This window comes from Cynocephalus volans, chromosome 8, assembly GCF_027409185.1.
Source record: "Cynocephalus volans isolate mCynVol1 chromosome 8, mCynVol1.pri, whole genome shotgun sequence".
NCBI lineage: Eukaryota > Metazoa > Chordata > Mammalia > Dermoptera > Cynocephalidae > Cynocephalus > Cynocephalus volans.
The window spans coordinates 138,026,422-138,047,436 of NC_084467.1; the positions used below are offsets into that span (position 1 = coordinate 138,026,422).

The window sequence follows — 21,015 nt, forward strand, 5'->3', positions numbered from 1 at the left end:
AAAGCTCCTGTGGTCTCCTAGAAGCAGGTGGCCTGCTTGCTGCTCTGGTTCAGCCCCCTCAGGTGAACCCTACAGTCCTTCCACTAAGAAGTCCCTTCCCAGATTCCCCAAAACAACGTCAATGTCCTTCCTGCTATTGGATTGAGCAGGACTGAAGCCATGTTGGGACCTAAAACTGCATGGGCTCTAAAATATTTTAAAAGAACACAGTTTTTTTTCTTAGCGTGCATTTCTCTGAGTTCCCTCTTTTCCCATGGTTATTTGATATATTGCACCTTGATTATGGAGCAAGATGATATTATTTACATGGATGTAAAGTCATTTTCCAACCAGTCTGAAGCTGCAGACTTGCATGTACTACCCAGACCCTGAGATAAGGACAGGAGCAGAAACCAGATGGAGTGTTGGCAAGACCTTGCACCTTAGACCTGCATGAAGCCCTCACTGCTCATGTGTCTCTCCCTCCTGCTTTTCACTTCATACATTCCATTCCTTCTCCTACCTCTTTAAAAACCCCTCAGTAAACCAGAGTCTTTGAGATGGCTTTGCCCTGGTCATTTGCCTTCAGTTTTACCAGAGAGATGGGTTGGTCTAACAGCTCTCCTCTGGTCACTGATATTTCTGGATAAAAGCTGACTTCCATTTTCACAAACATTTGACTTTTGGGTTGTTTGTTTTTTGTCTAGGGGCAGGCAGCCAGAGCTGTGAGTTTGGTATCAATTCTGGGGAGCCTCAGCCAGAGCTGAGTGTGCCCTGTAACACTGCCTTGGGGAACATTCCCTTCAAGACTTCTCAGAGGCTCCCTTTCTTGGGTACCCGCTCTCCCCTTCCCCACGAGATTCAAAGTGTTTGAGCTTTCACTAAGGACTACTGGAGAGGTGGGTGGCCTTGCAGGAGGCTTGAAATCCCACCCAGCAACCCAACCCTCCCCTGAGGCAAAGAAACAAAATCCCACTAACTGCCGGCCTAGAGAGTAAGGCCTGCAGGGAAAGGGAGAAATACCTGCTTTGTGTGCCTGAAACCACCCTTAGTAAGTTTGCAGAAACGTCAAGAACAGAAGTGCAGCCAAGATACTATACACTGGGTATATGCTGCCCAAATTTCTTTTCTTTTCTTTTTTTCTTTTTTTTTTTTGGCAGCTGGCTGGTATGAGGATCTGAATCCTTGACCTTGGTGTTATCAACCTCACACTCTAACCAACTGAGTTATAAATTTTTAAAAACACAAAGTTTGGTAACAAAACTGGTAAGCTCTTCTAGCAAAATTTGATAACGAAACTAGTAAGCTTTAGCAACAAAATTTTAGGAAAACCTGTTAGAGCAGCGTATCAGGTGGTAATCAGAAACAAAAGTCATCATCATGACAAACGAATAGGCTAATAGACACAAAGTCATAACAACCTGGCCAGATTTGTTTCTCTTCTTTTCTTTTTTCTCAATTTTTTTCTTTTCTTTTCTTTCTTTCCTTTTTTTGATAGTGTCACTAGACTAGTAGATAAGGGCAATTGTTTTTCTTACATAATGTGTCTTGATTTCAGTAAGGCATTTGGAAAAAAAAAAAAGTCTTATGAGCCAACAAAACAAGCTGAAAAAAAGCGAACCGGTTAAATGAAAGTTAGATGGATCAGTATCCACTGGAACAACCAATATTCACAAAATATTGATTGATGAGTTGATTCCAACCTAAAAGGAAGTCTTCCAGAGTTTTGTTAGCAGAACGTTCTACTTGCTTCTGCCTCCATTCAGCTTTTCATCATTTACTTGACTGAAGAATTTACAGAAATGAACAGTTAAATAATTTATCAGTGACTCCAAAGAGAGAGAACCAATGTAAATTTGAAAAGATCGCAATGGCCTGAAAACGTTGTACCAAAGTTAGAAAGATCAAAGGTAACAGGGATAAGCTTTAAATTCTTATGATGTCCCAAAAATCAAGAGTAGAAATGTGTATAAGATTTAAAAGCACTGTATCTCCTCCCTCAGGATTTTAATAGATTACAAACAGTAAGTGTGATAAGATTTTCAAAGTCAGTGAGATTTTTATGTTAATTAGAAATTTGGTGGCTAGAAGAAGGAAGCGGAGGCATATCCTGAAATCACACCCATTAGACTAATCCTAGAGAAGTGGCCTTTTAGAAATGGCTTGGCAATCCAGAGAATAGCTAGAGAAATGAGGACAGGCTGGTGAAAGATCTGGAAGTCACAATGGAATAGAAGTAATTGAGGACATTCAACCTGAAAGAGAAATGACCCAGTGGAGATGTGAGTCCTGCCTTCAGATTTCTCAAAGATTGTCATGTGAAAGAGATCAGCCGTGGTCTGTGCAGTCTCAGAGGGCAGAATGAGGATAATGACAAAAAGCTCCACAGAAGCAAATTTTAAATTGTCGCAAAGAAAAGCATAAAGCGTTTCATAAATAGAAAGGGCTTCTTTGTGATAATAGTGACCTCACTGGCCTGCAGGGTTTGAGTATATATTGAATGACCACCAGTCATGGATACTGTAGAAAGGGCTCACACCTGGGAGGCTGGACAGGTCTCCCTGTCGCCAGTGGTTCTTTTTTTTTTTTTTTTTTTTTTATAAAGATGACCGGTAAGGGGATCTTAACCCTTGACTTGGTGTTGTCAGCACCACGCTCAGCCAGTGAGCCAACCGGCCATCCCTATATGGGGTCCGAACCCGTGGCCCTGGTGTTATCAGCACCGCACTCTCCCGAGTGAGCCACGGGCCGGCCCTTGCTTGTATTTCTTAACCAGAGTGTCAATAAGGCTTAGGGTGACTGCTCTAGAATGGCTTTTAGTTCTGAGATTCTAAGATTCAAATTCATGCACCAACATATTTGAACACCAAAGGGCAATAAAATTTCCACTGAGCATGCACTGGTGAGAAAAAAAGATTTCTTAGATGCTTGGGCATTAAATAGTAGGTTATAATCTTAAGAAATACAGAAGAGGAGAAAGGCCTCAGGTGTCCAGGCCCTTTTGCACTTCCTCGCTTACCAGCCACCAGACTCACAGAGTCAGCATGGAGTTTTGATGGAGACTGGGTGGATGGAGACAACGTCATACCTGCTTGTTTTCCACCAAGAAGGATCAGTGTTACAGCACGCCAGGCTTCTGCTGCCTCCAGTAGAGATACCAACGGGCCCCAGGGTGATTCCTGCAGGCTGCTGTCACCCAGCTAGCTCCTCCAGAGTGCGAGTGAAAGAAGACCTAATGCCGAGCTACAATGAGGGAAGAAGAACTTTCCAGGTTGCATATCCTGTCACTAGACACACAAATACACAGGAACATATGAACAGGTAGTAGAAATTAAACAGTCTCACTCTGTCTCCACTCTCACCCCCATTTTTTCTCTCTCCCTTCTTTTCCCTTCTTCCTTTCTTTTCTTATTCTCTCTCCGTTTCTGTGATTATACTCTTTGCCCTTTCCCTCCTCTTCTGCCGTGACCTCTAAGTTGGCTCAGCATCACTATTCAAGATATTAGTTACATAATATGGCTTATGAAAGCAAAATAACCAGCTGCCTGCCATGGAAGGCTGGGTGAAGCCCAGAGTGAAAAGAAAACACCGGTGCTTGGTACTTCTGGGCTTTTTTGGACTCTCTATAAGGAGGATAAGCTGGAGAGGGTTTACATGTTACACATGCACTAGACTCTAAATCTCTCTTCAAACTAACTCAGCCAGAGCTTGGAGCTTTTCAGTCTTAAAAGGCAGAGAAAAAACATGTCAGATATGAGACCCCTGCATTGCTGTAAACCCACCTCCGAAATTGTAAGCAATAAATGTTGTTTTCTTATAAATTAAAAAAAAAAAAAGCAAAGCATGTCAGAGACAAGGGAGGGTTGGAGTGGGGAGAGAGGGTGGTAAAGACAGACTCAGTGATTAAATAATGTGAGAATTAGATCAAAAATATTCCATCTTTTCCATCCCAGCTCTGGAATTCTCAGTCAGCCTCTCTCCTAAAAACTTTGCATAATCCACATTAGTTTAGTAGCCCCCAGAAGTGTTTCTTGATTTTTCAGCAGATGTCTGGACAAAAGGGCAGAACCACACCAATATTTCAAGTTCCCGAAAGTGACTTATAACCTTATCCCCTGGGTGATGACCATGGTTCCTGGATCCTGGTATTCAAACAGAAATATTAATAAGGTCCCCTGAGGATCCCTCCTGGGAATACTGCAGCAAGAACCAGAAGTCTACTGGAGTCTGTGGGTTTGTGTTCTTTCTGCTGAGGACCTGGTTTTCTTTCCCAAGCACCAGAAGAAGGCTGATCCATAAAGCTTTTTTCTAGGACTGGAGAAAGCTTGGCCTAGTGTGAGGAGGGAATCAATCACATTGTGCATATTTGTCTTCTCCAAATCTTTTAATCCAGGTGAAATGTGGTTCTAATGAACAGCAAGGGAGTCTTTGATGGGAAGGAGATGCCTCACAGAGGAGCGTACAGACATGGGCTTTGCTGGAGCTACTGTGGATGCAGGAGCTGCAGCTGGCTTTGGAAAGCCTGCAGAAGTCCAGTCTGGGAATTTGCTTTACATGCATAAACAAACACTTTGGAGGGTTTATGTCCCTATAGACATTGACTCTTTCTTTCTCCCTGCTCTAGGCTTCCTGAGTGTCCCCTAGAGGACCCTCCCGGTGTTTGGGATGAAAAAAGGGGGAGAAGTAACCATCACCCCTCACTCCCCAGAGATTGAACTAAAAACCCTTAATCCCACTTTCTGACACACAAGAGGGTATAATGAAATGATTTAGGGAATTAAAGGAATAAAAAGAAGCTAGAAATGTTAAATAAAAGACTTTCTCCTCAGGACAACACCTTAAACTTGACCATTGTCTCAGGGTCAAGATGCCCGCATGGTGGATTTAAAGATATGTCCCCAAATTCTTTGATACTCCTCCCCTCACCAGGTGGAGCTTTTTCCTTCCCATTAAGTGCAGACTGAACTTAGTGATTCACTTCTAGCAAACAGAGTATAGGAAAAGTGACGGAATGTCCTTTCCAAGGTTAGGTTATGAAAAGACTGTGGCTTCCATCTTGTGCTCTCTCTCTCTCTCTATGTCTCTCTCTCATTTTCTCTCTTGGATCACTCACTTTGGGGAAAGACATGTCGGGGGCAGCACTACGGAGAAGCCCATGTAGCAGGGAACCGAACCGAGTCAAATCTTTGTAGACTGCAGCCCTCGCAGTTTGATTGCAACCTCCTAAGAGATCCTGAGGCAGAACCACTCAGTCAAGTCATTTCCAGATTTCTGATCTTTGGAAACTGTGTGAGATAATAAATATTTGCTATTTTAAGCTGCTACATTTTGGGGTAATTTATTATACAGCAATAGATAGTATGATCACAATGCTTTCAAATGATATATAACCCTCAGGGATGGGGAGTGCTGGGCTGAGCTACTGGAGGATGATTGTTATTACAGCTTTAGGACTCCTAAAGTACATGAAGTCAGAATCCTCAAACAGAAAGAAGTGGTTCTCCTAAGCTGAAAGAAATGGATTAAATGATTTTATGGGTAAATGTTCAGATTACTATTAATATAAAATGTTGCCTCATAATTTTTTCTTCTCCGAAAGCAATGCTGTGTTCATTTCTTTGTGATGTGAAGATGTGTAAAATGTGCCTTGTTGATGTCTTTCAGACTTCTCCAACATGCCTGACTTTCTGAATTCAGCTGTGAACGTTGATGATAAATAACTGAGCATAAATTGGAAGAGTGCTTTTACCCTCCAAGATAGCAAATTCAACCCCAGCTGCTTCACTTTGGCATTGGGTGTGATGGTTCACACTACAGAATTCTAAATCTGGAAGGAATTTCAGGGATATCCATAGCTTATCTCAGGCTAATTATGTAGGGATAGTGTCAATTTCTGTAGAAGTGAATTATTTAATGCCAGATAGTCTAAGTATGTTCCCCACTGTCCCCTCCTAAGGGAAGGTAGGAACCTGGAAGACTCAGCTGCTTCCTGGATGTAGCAATTAGAATGATCACTCCCAAAGTCCTGCATTTGGGATCAGGAAGAGGAGGAGGTTTCTGGACCAGGTAATTTGGAATTAACTGCAGGAGTGGGACAGCTCATACACAAACCATTAACACCTAAGATCAATGCTTGTGAAGAAACTACCCACCCCACCCCAGCCTTCTAACTACTTCCTTCAGCCAGTGATACTGGTAGGCCCTTTTTTTTTTTTTTTTTCTTTTTTCTTTTTTTCTTAGGTGGCTGGCCAGTATAGGAATTAAATTCTAGATCTTGGTGTATCAGCACCATGCTGTAACCAACCGGGTAAACAAAAGGCCAGCCTTTTTTTTTTCCTTTGATTTTCTTTTGGTAGTGACCTTTCTCTGACCGTTTAATTCAACAAACATTTATTAAAAGGCCGGCTAAGTGCTAGGCCATACATAGATGTAATTATGTAAAAATATTCATAGGGTGGAAGTTTCTGGATCCTAAACCCATCTAGCCTGGTATAAGATTGTTTGGGGATAAGGGGTCCTCTTTTGTACAGGAAGCTCTGAGAAAGTGGATTCTCTGACTGTATTCTCTCCCTAAACTTAGCTCCTGATTAGATTGCAAGTTCCTTCCCAGAGATCAGACAAATATTCGCTTCTTCCAAACAAATCCTGCTCCAGTGTAATACTGTACTTCATTCTACAGCATTATTTGAGTAGAGTTACCAAACAGCTCAGAAAATCATTTGAGGATAAGCTAGGATACATAGCAATAGGCCCAGAAGTCCTGCTTGGTGACGCCAGTGACTCTAGCTGTAAGAGGTGGAGGGGCATGAAAAAGAGGAAGAGAAGATTTTCCATTCACCAGGCCCCTTCATTCATGTGCTCGTATCAAAATACCAAAATAGCAATTATTTGGTCACCATTTTGATTATTAAACTTTGGGAATAGCTTGAATGCTTCTCCAGTTCAATGCCAATAGAGAGTCACAAGGGAGGAGTTATTCTAAACCTTTAATGAAGGGCAAATACAGAAAGGCCTCAACACAGAGTTTAGATTTAGTGCCCACTGAAGTTACGTCAGTAGATGTGCTGACTATGCCATGTGTTGGAGGAGTGGAACAAGCTGGCACAAGTTGCAATCTCAAGACAATGCAAGTATCTCAACCTGAAATCTATGAGAAAGAGGACAACTTGCTGAGGTCCACGGCCTCGGAAAAGCGATTTATCAGATGACAATAGGAACTGCATGGACACTTCCTCTGTAACATGTGACGAGGACATCACTGTCCTATAGTACAGGGAAGGGGAGAATTAATTAGAGGTGGCAGTAGAAACTTGTTTTAGAAATTATACCTTCTATGTCTTGACTCAGCCCAGAGAATTCTCTTGTGTGCTGTTTCTGTCACAGATATGCAAAAACTCCTGTCTCCTCGATAAGATGCGATATCTTGGGCAAAAGGTATATGTAGGACACCTGTATCGTGTATTTACTGTGTGTATATATGCATGTTCTCGCAAATATGTCTATATTGTGCATATGTGCATGTTGTAAAATCAAGTCTAAAAATTTTTTTGAATGATTGGTGATTGAGCTACAGGCTGTAAAATGGCAGGGCTCTAATCAGCTAATGTTGTTTACAGTACCAATTTACCTGAAGTCTCTAGAGTTATATGAATTGCCAGTTTGGATTAGTTATAACTCTTAAAGCAACATGAGGCTCTTGGCAGCCTATTCTGACTGATCAATCAACTTTCTTTTCCACAACACACTCCCAAGATGGTTTCAGTCCTGCCATAATGTTTTGTTCTTTTCGGTTTGTTTTTTGTTTTGTTTTGTTTTGGCAGCTGGCCATACAGGGATCAAACCCCAGACCTTGGTGTTATCAATACCATAATGTTTGTTTTTGTTTCTGGTCTTGGCAGCTGGGCTGTACTGGGATCTGAACCCTTGATCTTGACCTTGGTGTTGCTAGCCTCACATTTAACCAACTGAGCTAACCAGCCAGCAATGCCATAATGTTTGTAGTGAAACATAATCCATGTTCAATTCTCTTTAAGCTCAGTAAAACAGAACTTTTTGTCTTAGTGCTATGGCCAGAGTTAAAACACAGCCAAACAACCAACACCTCATAGTTTTGTAGATTTACAGCTCACAAAACTACAGCCAGTAGACTTAAAGATCACAAAACTGATACTTAAAGATAACTCATTAAACAAGCACTGCAGGCACCACGACAGGCCTGGGGGATGAAATGGTGAGCAAGAAAAACAGGATCCCTGCTTTCATGGTTTACAATGAAATAGTCCTGTTGTGTGATGGGACATCTGCTTTCTTTGGGACAGCAAGTTACTTTCTACACTTTGTACCTTATTGATATAAGGGCCAAATATATTGGTATATGGGCTGGAATTATCAACGTGAGGCCTTTGGTGAACTACTGAGTTCCAGAAGAAACCTTTGTTCAGGATCTTCTTTCATCCACTAATACACCATTCTAGCCAGCAGTGCAGATCTGGCTTTTTAAATGGCCCCAGATAGCACCCATCCAAGGAACTCCTTGGAATCCTCTTATTAGTTTGTGCTGTCATTTAACCCTTATCCAGTAACTGGCAGGATATTAAGGGAACTCCTTCTGTAAATACTGGCCTCTATCTCTTTAAGGCTGAAGGCTTGGCTCATTGTTTAATCGATCACTGATAAAATCATCAGTAACCCAGTGTCTGTTAAATGAGCTATAAAAATCAAAAACAAAAAAACACCTTAGAAATACAAGGGGATTGCACTGTAACCTGTAAGTCAAAGGTAATCCTAGGGAGAGGGTGGATAAGGAAGGAAATATGCTGGTTTCCACTTAAGTTCTGATCCTACTAATTTAGCATTCCTTTTCCTTTTCATGCAATCTTTTGTGTCGGGAAATGGGTTACAATGAACAAAAAACCAAAGTGCTCAGGTCATTGCCTCTTCACTGCAGCGCTTATGCTGTGCACAATACACCCTACCATGAACCTTTAGGGGTGACCCAGTGAAGGGAAGCCAACTTCAGCTGGAGAGGTGGAAGCAGAGATTCAATTGACATAGAAGTAACCACATAATTAAACCAGGAAAATGCTGAAAGGGCACTCTAATAATCACGCTGGAATAGATGTAAACTGTGACCATATCCAGCAAACCAACAGGCATGACCACCTAACTTTGAAAATTACATTATGTCAGGAGCCAACCTTCCTAGAAAAAAGCCATGGATACCAGGATTACTTAAGACTAAAGCAAAATTTCCACTTGCCTGAAGAAACCTCTTGTCTCTAAGAACTGCTGTAACTGGTCCCAGCTACTTCCAAACTGATAGCACATACTCCCTCTTTTAAAAACAATCACTATTGACCATGGTATTATTATTACTAATAGTATTGCTCATTAGACAATATGTTGAGTAACTGCTTTTTAAAAAAGCCTTTTTAAGAATAATTGCATTTTGCTAGAGGTATATACACAGCACCACGGGAGCAGGAGGGAGCCCCTACCCAGCCTCGTGAAAACTGAACCAAGGTAGGAATGGGCCAGGATAAGGTGGAAGAACTGCCATGGAAAGTGACTGAGAGCAAGGGCACAGAGGGATGAATATGGAGCCTTATCTGACAATCATAGTCCACAGGTCTAGTGCAAGGCAAGGTATACCCAAGTATGAGCCTATACCCAGGGCACAGCCAGACTTAGAAGGCTAACAAGGTGGTCAATATTTGCTATGAATCATTAACAGCTGGGCAGAGAATAAACTTCAGAAGAGTAGGGATAGTTAAACCAGTTAATAACACATTAAATGCTTTAGGCTGTTATATTAAGTCAGGAGTGTTCAAAACGTTTTGGCATGGTAGGTCAAAATCGCACTCACAACGGGGAGATGGGGGTTGTACCCAGCTACAAAGCCCTGGGGCTAGGAAATGCCAAGATTGTGTACTCTCATCATCTAGGTGAAAAAACTTAATCTCAGAGATCTCAAATACCCAATTTAGAGAAGTATGGGAAAAAGCTGATCAGCGACATGAATCCAGATTTCTAAAAATTGTAAGAGCAGATAAAGCTGAGCTTATTTTGCTTCTTAAAAAAACCACTCCCCTCTTTTTGGTAGGAAACTAAGGAATAAAATGACACGAGATTTTAAAAGAATCACAAAGAAACAAGTCAGAAGAGATCTTATAAATGTTAGGTTGATTTATAAGCGCTGCTCTGGGCAGTTACAGTTTGTTTACAATGAGGAGTTATCTAACTGAACATACTGTACACAGCAATTAGAGGTCGTCATGGCAAGAGAAAACTACAGCTGGCCTGCTGCAGCCAACACAAAAACAGTGGGGGGAATGTAGGATAAAGGTGGGGCTTGTTTATTATAAAAGAAAAAAATACAACTCCTCAGCAATCTTAACAAAAGGAATATTCCAAACCAGGAAAAAAGACAACAGAATACAAAATTACAAGTCTTTTTTGACTCCAAAGCTGTCCCCATCTCCTAAAAGAGCAGAGGTGAAAGAAGACAGTTGAAGCAAACAAGCAATTCTGTAAACTTACTGAGAAACCCTACAAATTTGATTAAAATCTAAACTATTTTGCTTTAAAAAAAATTTTAATATATCAAAAGGCCTGCTTTAGTGACACACTAATCCCACCAGAAAATAACCCCAATACCCCCTCTGTCAGTAACATGCTCAAGTTGACCAGCCAACTCATCTCTAAATCCCCGTGTGGACAAATACACGTGTCTTCTAAATCAAAGCCATGAGGCTCAAGTGACTAGTAATGTGTGTCCACTGTTAACTGACCTGTGTCCCCCGCCAGAAGGGTGGGAAGGGCAGAGAAACCCGTAAGTGGTAACAAGGGACTAGCAGCCACAAATCACCAACTTCGCAAGCACTGCTTTCCCCACCCCCTTACTCAAAAGGAGATCCTATTTCTAAACCAGATTATTTGCCTCAAATTCAGCTCCTGGTGACCAAGATGGTTTCTTCCTTTAGAAGAACACACATATCCACACACCCATATATATGGTTTTTTTGCTTTTACATTTAAATATAAAAATACTACTCTGCTTTGTGTTATAAATGGAGGACGAAGCAGTAAAAACTTTTTCTTCTTCCAAGGTAGGGATATCCCGTCTGTTTATACTCTGAGCTTTGTGTCTAAGGGAGGGCATTTAGCCATAAGCAAGGCAAAGCACCACAGCAAGAGACCAAGGGCATTTTCTTCCCTGGTTCCCAACCCCTCCCTCTAATTCCCACTTTCAACAAAAAGTGGAAAGTTCTTAAACAGCTTTCTACCAAGAGGAGATATCCTAACCTAACCACAGAGTAAGTCGGGCCATCCCCCTTTAGCTACCTGAAGAAGTCCTCTCCCTCCTTCACAAGCACGTATGGATGTGCTATCCGGATGGTGACGGGCCTGTCAGACCAGCACACCCGATTCAGTGGAAGCAGTGGTTATGTTTCCCTATCCCCCTCCCCACTAACACACTACAAAGCTTCAGTGATAGGGAAAAAAAGGTGGGTGTGAAGAGATTAAGAACTCGACCCCTCTATCCTGGCCAAAAAAGCAAGATTAACTGGCAGGAGGAATAAAAAAAGACCTTGATGCTCTACCCTTTGAGTTAGTTACAATTGGGACAAGTAGGACAACTGAGAGAGGGGGCAGAGCTGAAGCAGGAGGAAGAACTAGGAGGGGTTTGATGGCTGGAAGTCTAGTCCACTTAGTTTTTGTACTGGAAGGGCTCATCGCCGGTTTCATTGAGAAGACATGTGCGGATAAGGGCTTCCGTCACCGCAAAGGGGTCGCAGTTGGCAGAGGGGCGACGGTCTTCAAAGTAGCCCCTCCTCTCCTGGCCGACAGCCCGGGGAATGCGGATGCTGGCGCCACGGTTGGCTACGCCAGCAGAAAAGTCGTTGATGTTGGAGGTTTCGTGGAATCCAGTTAGGCGCCGGGCATTGTCCAGGCCCCCCTTGGGGTCGTAGGCACGAATGTGGTACTGGTGCCGCTTACTTAGCTTTTCAATGGCCTCCTCAATGTACCTAGAGCAAACAGGAAAGATGTGGGTCTGACCTTGTCAGCAGAAAATTACCTTTCAAGGGCAGGACCAGGTAGGGGCACAAGAATGAAGTTCACCAAAACATGGCCCCAGTACTACAAATACTACATGAGGGCAGTGACTCGGCCTTCTTACCTGTGTGTCCCAGCACTCAGAATAGTGCCTGACACGCAGTAGAAAGTCAATTTAGCTGAATACAAAGACCCTAATCACTTGATGTTCTCCTATCCAATGGTCTGTCTGGCAAGTCATGTGCCAAAGGAACTTTGCAAGATTGATATTCCCCCTTCCCAAGCTTTCTGACACACAAGAATGAAGATAGCCCAAGCAGAAGGTACTCACTTCAGACCATTCTCCTCCCGTGTGGCCTTGGTGCTGAAGTTGGTATGGCAGCCTGCACCATTCCAGTTCCCAGGAATGGGCTTGGGATCAAAGGTTGCTATCACTCCAAAGTCTTCACATACACGATGCAAGATGAAGCGGGCCACCCAGAGATGATCTCCCATGCTGATACCTTCACACGGTCCTATTTGGAATTCCCACTAGAAGGAATGAAAAGATTGGCCTTTAAAATAAAGCTATTTGGTTACCCAAACTCAGAAGCTCCTAAACCTGGTCTCTTCTCACCTCTACGCCAATCCACTCTTAAGTTTTGGGTTAGTGAGTGGTACATCAGCAGCCCTTGCTAGCAAAGTCCCCATTTGCCTCCCTACCCTGAAGTCTTCAGAGGTGGGGAAAGGGATGGGGGCTAGAGCCAGTTACCTGGGCAGGCATGGCCTCAGCATTCGTCCCTGCAATCTTGACTCCGGCATACAAGCAGGCCCGGTAGTGAGCCTCCACGATATCCCTTCCATAGACTCTGTCTGCTCCCACACCACAGTAATATGGACCTGCAGAGCCATTGAGACAAAATGATTAACAGTCAGGAAATTCAGAATATCCCGAAACCAGTAATCAGAAGGAACCGTAACACTTGCTCTCCTGAATCACTATCTCTGCCTTCACCTGTAGGCTGGGGGTGAAGAATGCAGGGGGCTCCTCCTTTATTCATGCACATCTGTCTCTGGGTTTGGGTAATGTGAAGTCTATATCTCTTTACCATTCTCAGCCTTTTGATTCAGAAGGAGTTACCTCATCTCAGGAGAGGGGTTTTCCTGGACAGTTAAGCACTGGGAAGGAGTACGTTCACTTCTCACTCAAGGAGACTTACCTTGGGGCCCAGGGAAGCCATTGGAAGGCCAACCGAAGGGGTGCCCATCTGTCCCCATGAGGGTGTATTCTTGCTCCATTCCAAACCAGGGGTGCTGATTGCCTACCATGTCCATTATCCGTTTACAGGTGTGTCTTAAATTGGTCTCTAGAAAAAAAGGGTCAACACGCCATTAGGAACGGAGGAACAGGTTCACCCTGAATCCTGGTGCTGATGGGCAAACAGTCTTTGGATTCTACACAGCTGAGGTGTTTATTATAGGCTGAACTGATCCAGCGTAAACCTTTTTGTGTCCCATCACTATAATTTGGGAAAATGGCAGAAGCTGTAATTGTCCATTTGTAGGGAGAATGTCTGGAAGACTTTAGTTATTTATATTTAAACTCAGTTACAACCAAGTCACATGGGAGTGGATTCAGAACAGAGCAAGTGTTCACCTTATCTGCATGCTGGCCACCTCCCAAGGACCAAATGCCAAGCACTTAAACCCTCTATTCACCAGACAGCTGCTTCTAGTTGTCAGACTTATTCCTAGTTTCTCAGGCACTTAAGAGCCAAATCTGTAATTTTTATTGAGAATCACTTGTCCATTAGAAGGCTTACATTCCAGGTGAGATTAAGTGCTAAGTTATATAGTATTAGCTGGTGCAAAAGAAAAATAGAAAAATGAGATGTGCTCAACTGTAAATAATCTCCAAGCCAGAAAGGAACTTTAAAGTAATACTATTACGACTGCTTAACTATAACCCAGGAACTATTTTTAAAACTTATATACTGAAAAAATAAAACAAAAAAACACTCAACTGAGTCTTCATTTTTACACATGAGAAACAAGGCTCAGAGATACTATGCTAAGTAATTTGCCCATGTTACAGAGCAAGCAGCAGAGCCAGGAAACCCATGATGATCTTGGCTTCAAAGCCCATGCCCTTCAGCCCAATGATACCGCCTCTCAAAACAAAGTCTCACTGACAGTATAGCAAGAGACTTCACAGAAGCGAAGACTTCATTTTCAGCTGTATTTGAAAATATGACTGGCTGAAAATCCAAACAGACGTGTTAGACTACACAGCATGAGTAGGAACCCAAAAGTGCAGCTACAGCAAACATATGTTATCATGAACCAAGACGCTCAATATAGTGAGTCGACAGAGAAACAAAACAAGCTGCCTGGAGTGAAACAGCCACCAATATTTGATGTACAATTGTTTCAAATGACGTGAATGTATTAACTCTTTTAATTTTCCAAAGAACTTTATGACGAGATGGATTTATTATTTTCCCCATTTTAAAATCAGGGAAATGAAATATAGGGGATAAGTAATTTGCCTAAGTTCACTGATAGTAAGTGGTAGATCCAGGACTCAAACCTAACATTCTAACTCCAGAATCCAGGTTCTTGAAATCTACAGGCAGGCAGAAGGGCTGTGTCACTGGGTACTCCACTGGCCAATAGATTTAAGAATCCAATGTCAGGGCCGGCCCGTGGCTCACTCGGTGGAGTGCGGTGCTGATGGCGCCAAGGCCCCGGGTTCGGATCCCATATACGGATGGCCGGTTCGCTCACTGGCTGAGCGTGGTGCTGACAGCACCAAGTCAAGGGTTAAGATCCCCTTACCGGTCATCTTTTAAAAAAAAAAAAAAAAAAAAAAAAAAAAGAATCCAATGTCATTTTATGGTACTAATAGAGGAGACCATAGAAGGATGGGCCACACTACTTGTTTCAAAGGGGAAGTTTGAGTGGAGAGATGGACACCCAATTCCTCATATTCTTAAAACAATTCTGAGACAATCTAGTCTTCCCAATACTGATTCCAGAATTCTCTTTCCCCTTCACAGAATTCATGGTTTGGGGTGGGGCATCCATACCCATCCTATACACACCTGCAGGCTTTCGGTTGTACTTGAAAACTTCACAGAACACCAGCTTGTTGGGGTCCTTGCGGAAGGGGTCCCGAAACATGGCAGCAGGCACGAGATACATGTCACTGTTGGAGCCTTCAGACTGAAAAGTACTAGAGCCATCAAAATTCCACTCAGGCAACTCTGAGGTAAAAAGAGAAGGAAAAATTTAAAATGTTGGAGTTTCCCAGGCAGTACAGTGAGCCCCTCACTCACCTTTCCATCTGTAAAGAGCTATATAATAATTTCTTTCCCAGAAGTCAGTAAGGCATGAATGCTACAATATGTAAACCCTGATGTCTGTACCTAGCCCTACAGTGCTTCCTACCTGAGTTCTAAGTAAGACTGCATTACTTCCTTAAAAGAACTAACAGTCACAGGAATAACCTAAGAAGGACATTTCCTCCCTAAGTAAGTCTACTGTACACCAAGAGACAAAATGAAGTTTTTAGATATCACTACCAGAGAGACAGTCATCATTTAAAATATTAAGATGGGGGAAGAGTGTCCAGCTCTTCCACTACGCCATCTGAGTGGCTTCCTTCTCTCATTCCCCCACTATGTCTACGGACTGTTGTAGCTCAAGTTGTGTCCTTATTTTGTTGATGACAATCAGCAGGATGAGTTATTCAAGGATGCTCCCATATCATTTATCCACTTTCCCCACTGTTTTTCCTTTTAGCTGCTGGCCTGTCCCAATACATTTTATTTTATTTATTTTCAATTTTTCCCCCACAATATATTTTAAAGTCGGTTTCTTTGTCTCTCCAGTTGACTATGAGTTCTCTGAAGGATACCTTGTATCCCCAGTGCCTGTCTGCCACACATAGCAAATACATATGCTTTATATTATAGTCATTCATTCATTCATTCAAATTGAACATTATCAGAAGAGTAAGCTGTCCTAAAGTAGGTAGGAGGTGATACTTTTTCCCCTGGCCCCTTTCCAGAAGGGGAAGGGCTATGTCTTGTCCTAGATTGAAAGATGAAGGTCACAATCTAATACAGTAGCTCTTGGAAGGATATGCAATCAGACCATTTAAGAATCTCCAAAAGCAGCACCAACTAAAAGCAAATGAATGGCTGGTTCCATTTAGAAACCATTTTAGAGTATTTGCTTCATATCTACAAACCCAGTGATGTAAGTATCAATCACAGTACTCAAAGAATCTGTAAACTAGATGGCATATTCTTTTTTTTTTTGGTCGTTTTTTCGTGACCGGCACTCAGCCAGTGAGTGCACCGGTCAGTCCTATATAGGATCCGAACCCCCGGCGGGAGCGTCGCCGCGCTGCCAGCGCAGCACTCTACCAAGTGCGCCACGGGCTCGGCCCGAGATGGCATATTCTGATGAAAGCAGTGGTTCTCGAGCTGGGTTCCTGGGGGTATCTTAGAGCCAGCCAAGTAGGGATGGTCGGGCAGCAGTCTCCAGCCCCCTACCCTCCACAAACCAGACTCAGCCTTTTCTCTTCAATATACTGGCTTACATGCAAGATTCCATTTAAATAAAGGGTTCCATTGTTGCTATGCTTTGAATCAGTGTAAGAGCTTAACGTTGACTGAAATCTGAAAAGCCTTGCCCTAGAAACTTTACAAACAGAATAAAGAGACCAAATCAAGTTGCTTGGTCTAAGGCTGCTGCCCACCCCCTCGGTGCTCCACTCCACCCTGCCCCGTCTCACCTTCTACACACTTGGGCTCACAGTCCAGGGTACGGGTCTTGCAGCGCAGTCCTTCTCCAGTGCCATCGATCCAGATATACATAGCTTGGACCTTCTCACCCTGAGGCAGGGACATGTACACCTGCTTGATGCCTTTGTTCAAGTGGGAACTTGCTGAGGTGGCCATGGTGGAAGGTGTTCTGGGGAGACAACAATAACATTATTAACACCCACTCCAAACTGATCCCCTGCAGGAATGGCTCAGGAGGGCCAAGTGAATCAGAAGTCAGATTGGGAGTAGTGATCCCTTTCCTTGGAGGTTAACACACCGAAGGGTATTTTTATTTACTCCACTTTCAGATGAATTAAAGTTGTATATCAGACAAAAACCTTGTAAGAATGCGCTGTAAAAATATGGTCACCACGTTTTGAAGTAATTAAAGCACCAAGCCCTTGGTAGTCACTCTTGACACCTCTTTGCATCCCTGAGCTCAGAGGCTGAAGTTCCACAGCTAACGCAGATCTGAGGTGTCCCCAAGCCAGAGTCCATACTTGTGAGGACTGAGCGCTCTTCCCCCAGTGTAGCTGAAGTAGGGAACTTTTCTTCTTTAAAAATGCTAAATTACTACGGGGAAACAAAAAGATACTACAAAGCTCAGAAATAGAAGTTTACAAAACATACCTTCTCCCAATATAAGTAAACTCCAGCCACAGAAAGGCTTGGCTGCTAGGGCTTCTGAGGCTGCCCTTTGCCTTTCATCATGGTCTTAATGGTGATCACCTCTCCTCAAAAAAAAAAAAAGAAAAGAAAAAAAAAAAAAAGACCTGGGAGTTCAAAAGCTCTGAGGCATGTTAAAAACTGTAAGCCACTACCACAAAAACTTCTGAAAGAGACTCTCTGAAGCCACCAAACCAGCCTCCACATTAAGAGGAAACATTCCCTCCCTCCCTCTTTCAGAGGAGCAAGGTGGTTGGAAAGGGAACACATTGTTCTCCTCCAATGATTTGGGCAACTTTCTGTACAGTGGCATAGCTTCTGGGCAACCGTCCACGTTTGTCCAGCTGAAAACATGACTGCCTCTCCAACAGCCTCCCCCACCCTGCCCTCCCCCTGGGGAGGAGGAGCTCACTTCGTCTCGAGTTCCATGAAAAAACCAACACCTTTGCCCACTGCGTCCAGAAGACTTGGTCGGTCAAATCGCACACCTCCCACCCACCATCCCTGTCCTGAAAGGCCAGGGCAACCTCTGATCCCAACCCAGTCTCAACTTTCCAACCTGTCACACTTCCATCATGCCACACTATCTTTCTTAAGCCTCGGTTCTGGATCTCCTGCTCTTTTCCGTGGGTCGAGGTGGACGCCAGCAGCCATGGGTACTATACTAACCGGTGCCTCCGGGGTGCCAAGATTATGCGGGGACTGGGGAGTGGATTCTCAAGTTTTTAGCGGCTTGAGAAGCTGCCACTGGCTCCGGAGTCTTCCTCCCTGTCCCCTCACTCACCCCAGCCACAGAAGGTCAACCGTATCGTGGCGATTGCCCTCTCTAGCCCTCTTTTTAGAGTGGCGTTCACGTCTCTCCTCCTTCTCTCGCCTCTCCTCTTTCTCGGACTCTCGCTGGTCCAAGCATCGGAGCTTTCTGGGCGAGGGCGACGGAGAAGGGGACAGAGAGCGGTCGGACCGGGAGACACTGGAATAGGTAGGCTGGTGGGGGGCGGTCGTGGTCTTAATCCTGACTCGCGATTTCTCCCCAGAGTTCACGGAGTAGGCGACGAAGCCGAAGCAGTTGGAGGGGGACTCGGACGACCGTGACTCCCCGTCGTCTTCATCTTCTTTCGTTGCTTTCTTCACGGATTTGCGGCAGGGGAAGGATCCCCGCTTCCCGCCCCCGGGGGAGTTGGGATAATCCACTTTGAGAGCAGCCCCCTCCCACGGAAATGCCCGGCAGTCGGCGCCCCGCCCTGACCTCAGGGCCTCACCGACGGGGCCATTCCCCGCCCAGGGGCTGGGGTCCGGGGAGCCGGGGGCGTCGGCGGGAGGGACCGCGCGCAGCTGCCTCCTCCCGGCCGGGCCAGGCCTCTCCGCTGGCGCCGCCCGCCGGCCACGCCGCGGCCCCGGCTCTCCATTGTTTGGTCATGCTGGAACGTCCCGGGGACCCCGCGGCAGCAGCCGGGCGCGCACACAACGCTCACGGTTACTCGCTTCAACGGAGGCGTCTCAAGGTCGCCCGTACCACTACCACTCCCCAAAACGCGCCACCGCAGAGGAAGGAAGCGAGGCTCCCGCGCCCACCAAGCGCTCTGCGTGCGCTCCCGCAGGGGACAACAGGGCCACTCCATCCGCGACGCAAACAGCGCCGCGAGCCGTGAGGCGGCGCTTCTGGCCCTAAGTGGCAAGAGGAAGATCAAAACAACTGCCCCCGCCCTTCTCAGAGCCCGGCCAAGGGCGCGCCCCAGCAGCGCCAGCGCAGACGGGCCGGAACCGGCGGCGGCGGAAGCACGCGGGCTTGCGGACCCGGGCCCGGAAGCCGAAACGCAGAGCCGGGCACAGGAGGTGGGGGGCGGCCGACCGAGCTCAACGAAAGGCCGGGCGCCGCGGCTCGGAAGGCTGCAGGGGCGGCGCGCGCCATCGGGCCGGCCGGGCGCTTACCTGGGTGGCGAGCAAGCGGGCGGGCGGGCGGGCGGGCAGGCGGGCAGGCGGGCAGGCCGCGAGAGCGAGGAGAGAGCGGCGAGGAGGCCGGGGTGCTGCTCAGACGACTCACTCGTCTACCATTCTCGGCTCTGCAGGGCCGCTCTCCGCCCCGCGCTTTTTATCGGCGGCGCGGGGCCGCCCCCGGCGCCCTGATTGGCTTCCAGCGGCCGGGAGCCGGGGCCGATCAGCTGATGCGCGCCGGGGCCCCGCGGCCATTGGATGAGGAGCCGTGAGGGCGCCGCTGGTTGGGGGAAGAGCCAGCGCCGGAGAGAAAGAAAGAGAAAGGGGCGTGGGGGAGGGGCTGGGCGTGGGGGAGGGGCTGGGCGGGGGGAGGGGAGGGAGGGAAAGATGTGCCGCTGGTCGCCAGTAGGGACGCGTCCGCCCGCCGCCCTCCCGGTGCCGCCTTGGGCCCATCAGCCCCCGGCCCGAGGCTCGCAGAAAGCCGCCCGGGCCTGCGCACCTGCGGCCTTCACGCAGGATAGTTTAGCGTGGAGAGCTTCCTGTGGAAATGCGGAGCCGCGGGAACCGAATCTTGCCTTTTGTTGGGGGAGAGCCACCCTGCCCCTTCCCGCGCGCCCGGGTTCAGCTGCAGAGCGAGCGCGGGGCGCGGGAGCCTGGGGCTGGCCTCGGCCAAGGCGGGGCCCTCGGGCCTGGGGAGAGGCCCCTCGTCGGCTCCCTCGATGGGTTTGCGGAAGTGAGCAGGACTCTGCGATTTCACATTTTTAATCCACGTGCTTGTGTTTCTATAATTCTATAGAGAGAATTCTGGAGAGCGGTAGAAATAAAGTCAGGAGATCTGTTTGATACCGCCTTAGTCAGCCCTTAAGCAAGTCCTTCAGCCTCTCTGGGTCCAGGATTCTTCATCTGCAAAATAAAGCGGTTCAAAGAATGACCGACCTTTAGAGCCGCCCACCAGATTTGAAATTCTGGTTGAAATGGATGCTTGTCAATAGAATGCACAGTAATTATGTGTGTGTATGTAGACACGCACAACACACACATACATATGTTTATATATATGTATATATCTCATTATCAGTACTACTAATTGACCATTTTATTATTATTGCCTGAAATCCACTTGATGGCGTCTAACTTCTATTGCATGTTTCAGAAGCCCCAGTATTGGAGGCTCTGCAATTTTTCTGTTTGAATACTAGGAATTCGTGCTACCAGTGCCTTTGGAAGAGGGAGGGGGGAGGTTTGTTCTTCTGGTTATTTTTTATACCACAAATATGGAAAAGAAATGATGCCTGTGACCACACACACACACAACTTGGTTTCTTTGGTCAACACCCCTTCTCTTTAAAGAGTGTTTAACACTGTAGTGCTTTCAAATGACAGAAGCAGCATTCATCTCAAACGGGTTTCTCAGACTGGAGACATTTGGACTGGGTAAGGTGCCTTGCAAATTCCTTGTTAAATTCCAGTGCTGCATGTTGAAGCATTATAATGTGGTGGTTAAAGACAGGCCTTTGGTTTAGACAAACCTAATTCTTATCAGCTTTGCGTTGGCCGAGTTACTTAG

General features: G+C 45.6%; 1 protein-coding gene across 1 annotated transcript; it reads right to left on the reverse strand.

Moving 5' to 3' along the window:
- Nucleotides 1-10,144: 10,144 nt before the first annotated feature.
- Nucleotides 10,145-19,600, reverse strand: GLUL (glutamate-ammonia ligase). Its single transcript, XM_063104272.1, has 7 exons — nucleotides 19,446-19,600; nucleotides 16,820-16,998; nucleotides 15,120-15,281; nucleotides 13,236-13,382; nucleotides 12,788-12,915; nucleotides 12,368-12,567; nucleotides 10,145-12,008 (listed from the first exon to the last, which is right to left on the reverse strand). Exons 2-7 carry the CDS (start codon nucleotides 16,983-16,985, stop codon nucleotides 11,690-11,692), a joined length of 1,122 nt encoding a protein of 373 aa, XP_062960342.1. The 5' UTR covers nucleotides 16,986-16,998; nucleotides 19,446-19,600; the 3' UTR covers nucleotides 10,145-11,689.
- Between the last annotated feature and the right edge of the window lie 1,415 nt (nucleotides 19,601-21,015).

Excerpts from the sequence above, each read along its gene's own strand:
- GLUL (XM_063104272.1), bottom strand. The coding sequence starts at position 16,985 with ATGGCCACCTCAGCAAGTTCCCACTTGAACAAAGGCATCAAGCAGGTG. Across the intron at positions 15,282-16,819 it reads TGAGCCCAAGTGTGTAGAAG|AGTTGCCTGAGTGGAATTTT; the intron begins GTGAGACGGGGC and ends TTTTTACCTCAG. Across the intron at positions 12,916-13,235 it reads TGGCTTCCCTGGGCCCCAAG|GTCCATATTACTGTGGTGTG; the intron begins GTAAGTCTCCTT and ends ATGGCTCTGCAG.